General features: G+C 54.2%; 1 protein-coding gene across 1 annotated transcript in view; it reads left to right on the top strand.

Moving 5' to 3' along the window:
* The first annotated feature begins 1,356 nt into the window (after nt 1–1,356).
* The window catches only part of LOC102148233 (cytochrome P450 4B1-like), a 72,715-nt gene continuing 63,415 nt past the window's right edge, over nt 1,357–10,656 (top strand). Inside the window, exons 1-5 of the mRNA XM_070247352.1 lie at nt 1,357–1,582; nt 4,837–4,985; nt 5,784–5,908; nt 6,207–6,358; nt 6,511–6,614. Of these exons, the coding sequence (XP_070103453.1) occupies nt 1,357–1,582; nt 4,837–4,985; nt 5,784–5,908; nt 6,207–6,358; nt 6,511–6,614 (756 nt within the window). The remainder of the gene's footprint in view (nt 1,583–4,836; nt 4,986–5,783; nt 5,909–6,206; nt 6,359–6,510; nt 6,615–10,656) is intronic.

Here is a 10,656-nt window from a genome sequence, read left to right as displayed (position 1 = left end):
TTTTAAAACTAGCACTTTTCCCTTTTCTGTTATATACTTATAAAACTGTTTAATCACAGCTATGGTGGAGGCCAGCACTGGGGACCTTGGGGAATAAAGTAGGGAGAGACAGATTTCAAGGACAGCCCATGGAAAATTTCCTAGAGGAAGTGACATTTGAGCCGCCAAGAAGCATTCCGGGCAGAGCGAACAGCACAAGCAGAGATGCAGATGTTGTCTTGGGCATGAAGAGCAGGAGAGGAGGATGCACTGCAGAGTGCAGGTGTGGAGAGGACACCAGGTTGACCTGCAGGAATCAGCTTGTGTCAGGCCTGGGTGGCAAAGGGTTTGGCTTCCATCGTGAGCGTAAGAGGTGGGATCCCACTGGTAGCTTCTACAGGGGCCGTGCCATAATTCCAATAGTTTCCTCTCTGTTCCCTCTCCTGGTATTTCCTCATTCCACTCTCTCTACCTGAAGTGCTCAGTACTACTCTCTCTCTTGCTTCCTTCCTGGGGTGGCTTCCTTCAGGAGAAGGAGCAGGGAAGTGGGATGGGCAGTGTTCCCAGATCCTGGAGCCTGTTTCTGACCTAAGGTTCAGGGCACTATTAGTGAGAAAACACCATAACTCAGATTAGGTATAAAAATTTGTTGAAATTCTCATGTATTTGAATGGAGAATGAATCATGCTGTTGCTATTGCTATTGCTATTGCTATTGTGAAGCCAATCTCTCCAATGTGAATATAAAAAAGTCCTTGAAGGGCAGCTGGACTAGCATCGGCTAATCTACACCGTCATCCAGTTAACAGAAATGACATAATTTCCACTCTTTCTCACCCAATAGTTGAAAGAGGTTGCTGGTGGCAACTAAAATTAGTATTAAAATATGACATAAAAGTAAATATCAAAAGATTTGGCTGATATTAGGGTCTGAATGTGCATATCAAATTGAGAATTCCATTTGATCATGTAACAAAAAAGTGCTACTGAATGAATGTTATTGGAATATAGTAAACTAGACTGTGGATTCCTTGAAGTCAGAATTCGTGTCTGTTTTGCTTGCAGTTATGTCCCAGCATCTACTGTCCTGCCTGGCACACAGTAGGTGCACATAGTATTTGTGTAGAAAACTGATGACTGGAAGTTTGATATGTACTGGGCCATTATCACCATCAGCTGAGAAAGCTATTCTCCCACTGTTTCCCAAGGTTGATCCTCCACAGTTAATCAACTGTGGTGGCCCAGGTCTAAGCTCTGCCCTCACCCTGTGCCCTCCTCACAGGTGGGCGGGACAATCTTCCCCTGACTGACTTGGTCTGGGCTGTTCAGGGGAGGTCGCAACGGTCAGGGAAGTCAGCACTCCAGAAGCCTCTGCACCATGAGTGTCTCTGGGCTGAGCCCCCCCAGACCCCTGGGCAGTGTCTCTGGGTTCCTGCAAGTGGCCTCCCTGCTCAGCCTGGTTCTGCTGCTGCTCAAGGCCGCCCAGCTCTACCTGCGCAGACAGTGGCTGCTCAAAGCCTTCCAGGAGTTCCCGTGCCCTCCTTCCCCCTGGCTCTATGGGCACAGCCGGGAGTCAGGAAGGAGCGGGATGGGAGAGTGGGACGGTGGGGAGGGCCAGGGCTCTGAGAGCCTGGTCAGCACATCCACCTGACAAAGCCGTGTTGTGTGATGAGCATGTGGCCCCCGGGAAAAGTCAGTTTCCCTCTCAGGTCTCTGCTCCTCATCCCAGTCCAGGGAGCTCACTCCCTCACAGGGAGCCTGTACTGGTGTTCTCAGGTCTGTCAGACAACGCTTCCTTAGGTAGATCTGCAGGCTGACCTGACAGCCCTGCACTTAAGGACAATGACTATTCCTTCCTGAATCTCCTCTCTGTCAAGGCTGAGCAGCCTCAGATGTTCTCACAGAACAGTCTTCTAGATGCTTCTCTGCCCCAGTCACTCAATCCCATCCTCTCTGCCTGGCCCTGAGCTTGCCTGGGAATGCAGACATCAGTCCATGGGTCCCTGCCATGTCGGGTCACAATCTGTGGAGATGATCGACAGGAATCTGAGAAGGCGTAAGGAAAAGAGGCTCACATGCTGGGATGCAGGGGACAGTGGAAGCCTTCTTGTAAGAAAGCAGAGGTAAGCTGAGTCTTAGTTTCATTGTGTGGAAAATGCATGTAAAGAGTGAGTGCCTATGACCTGCTTCTTTGGGTCAAATGACATTGTGTGTAGAAAAGTGCCTGAAACATAAAGGGGCTTGGATGAAAAGGCAGTCGTTATTAGGTGATGATCACACCAAGAATTGCCTTCTGTGTGCTCCTTCAAGGAGCCAAGGCCGGACACATATTGCCTGGTTTCTTTGAAGTCCACCACCTGGTTTCTCTTCAGCTGAGTTCTGTCTCCTCTGTTGTCTGTGACTTTTGAGGCTGCTGTCTCTGCCCTGTGGAGCTCAGCCCAGCCTGGGCTGCTGCTGGCTGCAGGGCGTGGCTGGGGATGGGAGCTGGCAGGTGCCTGGGTCCTGAGTGTAAAGGAAACCAGGGGAAGCAGGAGGCAGACTAGAGCCTGGGCAGGTGCATCTCCAGCCATGGTGCCTGTCCTGCTCCCCTTGAGTCTGTCCCACCTGGGCCTGTGGGCTTCTGGACTGATCTTGGTCTTAGGTTTCCTCAAGCTCCTTAGACTCCTGATGCGGAGGCAAAAGCTGGCCAGGGCTATGGACAGCTTCCCAGGGCCCCCCACGCACTGGCACTTCTGGCACGCCCTTGAGGTATGTTGTGGGGAGTGTAGAGTGGAGAAAGAGAACAGCCTCGTCTCTTTCAGAGAATCAGGCCTAATCCCCTGGGGCCGTGGAGGGAGACCCTATGTTTGGGCAGGGGGATGACGTCCTGGAGGCGTGGTTCCCGTTCAGCTTTCCACTGATCTCCCCCTCACTGCTGCCTTCTGAGCTGGCCTCCGATGGGGAGCATTTCACAGTTGGGGCCCATGCAGGCCACAGACTCCTTCCCACCATTCTGAGGCCCAAGGTTCAGAGAAACCTCTGCTAAGGGCTCAGCGAGAGTGTTGGTGAGAAACCCTAAATAATTCGATAGAACTAGGCAATCACATTTAGAGGGTAATCAGCACCCTCTTTGTTCTGCGCAGTGTAAAGATTTCGATTTTTAAGACTAAAAAGGAAAGTGAAGGCAGAGATGAGTGCTGTCACCTCAGAGACCTCCCCGAGTGTCTGAGCAGTTGGTGCCCACAAAGGTGGGGTTCTCCCTGTCTTGCCTCTGGGCTGGCTCGAGAGCCGTGGCATCTCCTGGGTTCAGATCCTGGCTTGTTCTGCCCAGTTATCTCAGCGTGGTGGGGCCCACCTTAGCATCCATTGTCGGGAACACCTCTTAGCTCCCTGCCATAATGGGGATGTGGACCAGAGGTTTCTGAACACAGGGCAAGGGACACCTGCATTGGAATCAACTGGGAGAAGCAGAGTCCTTCTGAGAAATCTGCTCCACCAGAGCCCCTGGAGATCCTAATTACCATATTGGAACTAGGAGTCCAAAGTTGAAAACCTCCCCAAGAGTTGTGATCTGCAGCCAGGTTTGGGAACCCAGAGATGAAGGCTCAGAGAGGGGCGTGATGACTTCTTCCACCTCCTGAGTACACTTTCCAATTTGCAGTCTAGGGAATTGCCTCTCCTCCATGACTGATGCTGGGAATGAGCTGGACCTCTGGTGAGGACTGCCCAGGCTTATTCTTGCCCCTTCAACTAATGGCCCTCTCAGGATGGCCTGGTAACCTACATGCATCCTGAAGACACTCAGCAAAGGAAAGGGTGAGTCTGGGAGATGAATCAGACCCAGGCCCTGCTCTCAAGGAGCTTCCTGTCTAGAGGGGAAAACAGATACCAGAGCCTTCCCTGCCACAGGCGAGGTGGGGTGCCTAACCAGGATTGAGCATCAGCCCCATGCTCTGTATCTCACTACTTGTCCCTTTGGGTTGTCATCTACTGTTTACTAGTTTATCTTCCTCACTAGACCTAGAGGATGGAGATCTGCTCTGATTCATCCGGGTACTTTCAGGGTCCAGCACAAAGCCTGGCACAGAGCAGGGATCACTGAATGAACAAACAGTGAATGTTGGAGAGCAGGGAGAGGAGTCGACAGAGGAGACAGAGTGATGGAGAGGACAAGTGGAGGGACCAGGAGGGGTTTGGGAGAGGCTTTGCTAAGTCCACAAGGAGGCCATGGCAAGTTTGAGGTCCAACCCTAATGGGGGTATGAGAGGCATTTAAGGAGACCTTCAATCCCTTTGCTCTCGCATCTTCTCCACTTTCACTTGCCTCCGTCAAGGCTGGGTTTGCCCTCAGCCTGTGGGCTTCCCTAGGACAGGGACCTGGCTACCATACCCCCATGTCAGAGCTGGCTGCCCTCTTTCCCCTAAATGCCCCTGTTCCCCACCTTAAGAGTATGTAGAGGGCCTGGAATACAGCTTAGTTCTGGCTTCTTGGCTCTAACACAGTATCTGAAGGGCCTTGGTGCCAGGAATGGTGGGCAGGGCTGGAGGGGTGGTTGCTCTTGGGAGCTACAAAGGTTTCCTGGGAACGATGGCAACCCCCACACCTCTGTATTTCTCCAGGGCTTGGCACTTCTGCTCTGTCCGAGATACACCTGAGCCTGAAAAATGGGGAGGGGTGTGAGTGATTATTTTTTCTAAAGTAAAGACAAGGAAATTGAGGCTCAGAAATGGCCTGGTATTTGCCAATGTCCATGTGGTAGCTCAGGAACTGAGTCAACGCTTGGCCCAGGTCTGGGGTGGGGTGTGCTTGGCTCCAGGAAGCAAGGGGTGGGGCAGGATTGTGTGGACTGACCAGCCCTCTGCTCCCATCCTTTCCCCAGGGAAAGGCCTGCTGGTCCTTCAGGGACCCAAGTGGTTCCAGCACCTCAAGCTGCTCACGCCTGACTTCCATTATGATGTGCTAAAGCCCTTTGTGGCCCTGTTCGCTGACTCCACCCATGCTCGTGGGCACCCTGCCAGGCTCCTGGAGGCTGTGGCTGCTGGCCAGGCCCTCCCCACCTGGCTTTCCCTGGGAGAGGACAGTGAGGAGAATCACTGAGGCCTCAAGGCCCCGTTCTGCCTGCCATAGCAGTGCTGAGCCTTCTCCACCTGCCACCTGCTGAGTGCAGGTGCTGACCAGGTGCTGAAGGTCCCAGTGGCCAGGCAGCCCTGGCCCTCGTCTCCACCAGGAGACCCAGCCCTCCCTCCCGGACCAAAGGGCCTCCGTGGGGCCCCAAGAAGGCTCCGACTGTAGCAGATTTGAGGGCTGCCTGTGTGTGAGGATATTAGGAAGCCCTTTCACATGTGAAAAGTGTCTCCTCCTCATTCTCTGTCCCCCTCAACTGCCTAAAACAACACCATTAGCGCCTCATCTCTAAAAGGGATGCTGGGACCAGGGGGCAGGCTCAGGGTCTTGGGGCTGATAATCCCAGAGGTTACCAGGGCTAGGATCCTCCCTTTGCAACAACTCCTCCCCAGCATGACTGCAGGCCTGACTTACTCACAGACTGTGCTGGGGAGCTCACCACCCCTCGGGCCTCCTCTTCCCGTCTATGCAGGCTGCCCCGGCTGGGAGGAAGTGTCCTTGTGCATGTGCAAAGCCTGCCTTCTGGTCCTGCCCTCTGAACTGCAGCCCCTACCCGCCCCCACCCCCACCTTCTGGCAGGATGGAGGCCAGGCCAAGGAGTGGGGGTGCATGGGAGGAGGACAGGCTGTGGGTTCTGGAGGGCAGGGGTGGGGCACCCAGTCCAGCAGGCCCCTCACATTACTTTCCATCTCTCTGCTCCAGGACAAGTGGGAGGAGAAGGCTTGTGAGGATAAGAGCTTTGACATCTTCTGTGATGTGGGCCACGTGGCGCTGGACATGCTCATGAAGTGCACCTTTGGCAAGGCAGACACTGGCCTGAGTCACAGGTCAGGGGGCTCTTGGGGCTGACCACACTCTCCACCCAGGCCAGCTCCGAGGGGAGACTTGGCAAGACTCCTGGGCCCTTTTCTCAGAGGAGATAGGGTCCTGCCCTGGGTAGCCCCAGCTCGGGGGGAGCAGGGCCTTGAACACGGTGGCGAGACAGATTCTGTCTTTAGTGGGGAGACTTAAGGACAGGGAGAGGAAGGCAGAAAGCGCTGCAGTTGGGGAGGATTCTGGAATGGAGCTGCTCGGGCTCTGCTGGAGGTCAGCGTCTGAGAGACCCTCCCTTTCTCGGCTGTGCAGGGACAGTAGCTATTACCACGCGGTCTGTGAGCTCACTCTGCTGACACAGCAGCGCATTGAGTCCTTCCAGTACCACAATGACTTCATCTACTGGCTTACCTCCCATGGCCGCCGCTTCCTGCGGGCCTGCCAGGTGGCCCACGACCACACAGGTGGGCCTTTGCCTCAGGGCCCACCCATAGAAAGCCCAGCTTCTAGTCCAGTTCCTCTCAGCCCCTCCAGGGTCTGTCCCTTTGCAAGAGCTTGGTTCCCCTTAGAGCTGAGGATGGGTCCCCAGCCAGTGACACCCTGTGCTCTGGCCCAGACCAGGTCATCAGGGAATGGAAGGCAGCCCTGCAGGATGAGAAAGAGCAGGAGAATATCCGGAACCGACACCTGGACTTTCTGGACACTCTCCTGAGGGCTCGGGTGAGTGCGCACCCAACTGAGAACTGGTCCCAGAGGGCCTGCACGCCATCCTCTGGGATGGGGCTCACTGGATGGCAGCAGGGGCTCTTAACCATTGCTGTCCTCTTTCTCCTGCAAACATGACCTGTTCCTTGTCCCAGGACACACAGCAGCACAGGCTCAGAGGTGGGAAGGTGCTAGGTATGGCTGGCCATGGTACTGGGGAGAGATGTCCTAGCAGGGAGGTTGGGTCACATGCTGGAAGGCCTGAAGACCAACTCCAGACTTCTAAGACTGAGAAGAATCTTTGTACCCTAGAATCTTAAACTTTCTTCATTCATTCATTCATTCACTTGAGCCTTTATTCATTCACTCCACAAAACTCCCTGAGCCCTATCCTGGGTTTGTTCCTGTGCTAGGGACGCAGAAGATGACGAATACCTGGCCTTGCCCTCCAGACTCTTACAGTCTAGTGGAGGAGACAGGAGCTGGATGTTGACAGAGAACCTTTCCTCCAGCAGGTGGCGCTCTGTGTGTCAAGTGAGCAGAACTGACAGGGCCCCACAGAAGCAACACAAGGACAGTTCTTTAGTTCTGACCTTACACAGCCCTGATGCCATTTTGAGCTCTCACTGCAGGAGCTGCATTGGGCAGCAGTTTGCCATGAACGAGATGAAGGTGGTCACGGACCTCTGCTTTCTCTGCTATGAGTTTGCCCTGGACCCTTCATGGCCACCGTTGTGATGCCCCAGCTGGTCCTGCACTCCAGGAACAGCGTCCACCTCCACCTTAAGCCCAGGCTCTGGGAAGCAGCTCTTCTGAGAGTAGGGCCCCAGACAGCCCAGGCTGTGGTCTGTCCCTGGGTACTGCCCTCCCCAGGCTGGGTTGTGCAGTAGCTGTGGCTCTCTGCCTTCTGGGGGCTTGTAGATTAGAAGGGGAGGAGGCGCTGGCGTAGACTATCACCTCGAGGGCAGGGCCATGTTGTCTATAAATGCTTATCATGCCTGTATGTCTAGGGCTTGCACCTACTTGCTTCTAGAATCTTCACTTATCTCCCATAATTGGCAGTCTTTCTAAAATGTAGCAGAAACTTACATCCAGCCTCAGTGACTCAGTGACTGCAATGGAAGCTGTGCCTCAGGATTCATGGTTATGACCAAGCACTTACCCACCCCATGTGACAGAGGGGTGGCTTTGTCCCTTCACTGAGATGGGTTTCTTTGTTTCACTTTTGTGTGTGTGCTTGGAATATAACAAAAATAAGGAAAAATTGCCTAAAGCAAAAACATCCAGAACAATGAGTTTCTCAAGCAAACTCCAGGTGACCGCCACCCAGGTCGAGGAATATGGAAGATGGTCTCACGGGTGTGTCTTCTGCCCTCCTGAGATAGGTGTCTGTGGCACTCCTCACATCGTCAGCATCTGTGTCACAGTCACCTGGTGCTCTGGGCATTTGGGCTTTGGCTGGGAAGGTGGCAGAGTGGCATTTGATGGGGCTTCCTGGAAGAGATGGTGCTTGAATCAGGCCTTGAGGCAGGTGAGGCCCGAAGCTGTAAAGAAAGACTTTTGGGGAGGCCTCAGGTGGGGCCCATGCTGAACCAGAGACCCTTCCCCAGGAGTCCCTGCAGCAGCTGCCTGATGGCTGGGGGCAGACTCTCCTCTAAGGCCTCAGGCCCAAGGCCATTAAGTGGGCTCCAACCCAGGAATTAGACAGCTGTGGAAGGGAGGGCATGGAGAATGGGGGAGGGACGGGAGAGGGGAATTCTGGCCCTGCGACTTGGGAGGTCTCTATGCTACCTGGGGATGCACCATCTGGAGACACATCCTTCCTGCTATTGATGCTTCCTCCCTCAGATGAAGGCCACAGCCCTGGAAGGTTGGCATGGGCCACCTGCTCACTCCTGCAAAGCCCTTTCCAGACCCACACCTCCTTGCCCACCTGAGACTGGGATGCCGGGGCCCCAGCCAGTCTGTCCCCCATGCCACCCACTTTCGCCTCTGTTGTGACCCTGGACAGACCTTTCTCTGCTCAAGCGAAGATAGGGTTTCAATAGCCATCACCTGGGAGCTGAGCCCAGTGGTCATAACCGGCTCTGGCCCATGGGTGGTGCCAGAGTCTAAGATGTGTCTACTTCCCTATGTCTTTGGATTATCGGGAGGCCTGTGAGTCAGGCCAGGAGGAGGCCATCATCCCACTTCAACATTAAGGGAAGGAAGCTGCCAAGATGCTCATCAGGCAGAAGCTTGAGCTGGGGCCTTCTGACTCAGGCCTCTTTTGACCAAGACTCCGTAGGGAGCAATGACTCTCTCTGGGGGGGCAGGAGTGGGTGGGAAATAGAGCTGAGAGCTCTGAAGCCTGAGGGAAGGGGGAGGCTTCCTGTGTGAGAGGAGGACAGAGGCTGGGGACAGGTGAGCTAGTCCTCCCAGCTCTGCAAACACTCCCTGCTGCCTCCTATGATCCCAGGCGTTTTCGTGCACGTGTGCGTGTGCAGTGTTATGCGAGAGGGGCACACACAGGGATGGCTGCACAGCAGTGTCTGTATGTGTGTGTCGGGGGGTGTGCATATGCGTGTGAACTCAGCCTGGGTTTTTCCCCTTGCCTGGAGCCAGCAGGGTCCCTTCTTGGTCACTGTCTTTATCTCCTGTGGAATCCTGTGGTTAGAGCTCGTGTCCATGGCCTGCCGCCCAGAATTCCGGGTTCTCGTTGTCTTGTACTCTCTGAGACGGTCAGCCGAGCCCTTCTGCATCACCTGATGCCAGGGACCTGCCGACCTTCCTGTCCAGGACTCTCCCGGCTTACTCTCATGCCCCAACCCCGGCCAAGCGCTGAGTGTCCACCCTTCTTCTCACGGCAGGGTTGAACTAGCCCAGTGACCTAGACGGCAGGGGACTTGGAGGGAGGTCCTGCCTGCAGGCACTGTTACTGAGCCTGAAATGGATTTGCTCACTGGTTGCACAGCAAGCCAATCTCTGACACCAGGTGTAGTGGAAAAAAGTAGGAATTTTATTGCAAAGCACTCAGTGAGGAGATTGGGCAGCTAATGCTGTAATCCTGAACTCCCCAAAAAGCTACAAGCAAGGGTTTTTATTTGAGGTTTTAGGTAGGGGTGGAGGAGCATGTGGCCTTGGGGGCTGAAGTTTGAAGAGTCCCTGTGCAGGCGGGACTGTCTTTCATGTTTGTTCATGGGTCGCATGTGCAAATTCAGGGGAGTTCTACCTGTTGGATGCAGTGGGTTTTTAGTCTGTGACGTCTAAAGTTTACAAAGAGTCATTCTAGCTTCTCAATGCCCTGTGCAACGTTTCATAGCGGGGAGCTGTCAGCAAGCTGCTTTCTTATCCGTGGTCCTCTTGCTGTTCTGCAAATCAGCTCAGAAACTTTGGTTACTTTGTCCCTCATGTCAACCTTGTGGGTACAGGCACGGTTTCACCTAATCCGGGGAAATTTTTCCTCCTTCATTCTCAGTTTCAGCACTGGCTGGGGGAGAAGCCCTTTCCTGGAGGCAGAATGTGGCATCACAGCACAGGCAGAGGCTGCAGGGAGCTCTGTCTATGGCATCATGGGCTCTGGCTGGGAAAGGCAGGGGGTGAGAAGGGGAAGGACCTGTGCGCAGGACCAGCAAGAGAGCAGGGCGGGGTTGAGAGAGGCCAGTGGAGGAGTGCAAAGGGGCCTGGTACAGGGTCAGGGCCCAGGGTCAGGCGTGAAAGTGGGGACCAACTAGCTTTAACTATCCTCAGTTAGTTGTCTGTTTGCAAAAGTAATTAGATAATGCATTACTAAAGCCCAGCCTCCACGTAACATCTCTGATGCTTGGGTCACCATGGTAACAGGTGCTTAAGTGTCAGGAACTGAGGGTTGACTCCTTGTCCAGTTCAGGCCTGTTAAGACCACTGACTCATCAACTTGGCCTGGGTGGATGACCGATAGGCGACTCTTTGACATCAGGAGGCCACCCTCAGATCGTGTTGACGCCATCGTTTTGTGAAGACGTGTCCTACGGAGAGTCAGGAAGCTTGACTCCACTTGTGCAGAGCATCAATTACTTCATGTCTCCTTCCCTCCAAT

The sequence above is a fragment of the Equus caballus genome, chromosome 2 (genome assembly GCF_041296265.1).
Source record: "Equus caballus isolate H_3958 breed thoroughbred chromosome 2, TB-T2T, whole genome shotgun sequence".
In the NCBI taxonomy this organism is placed as follows: domain Eukaryota; kingdom Metazoa; phylum Chordata; class Mammalia; order Perissodactyla; family Equidae; genus Equus; species Equus caballus.
Note: the sequence above shows the minus strand (reverse complement) of the source record. Positions and strands in the feature narration are given on the sequence as shown.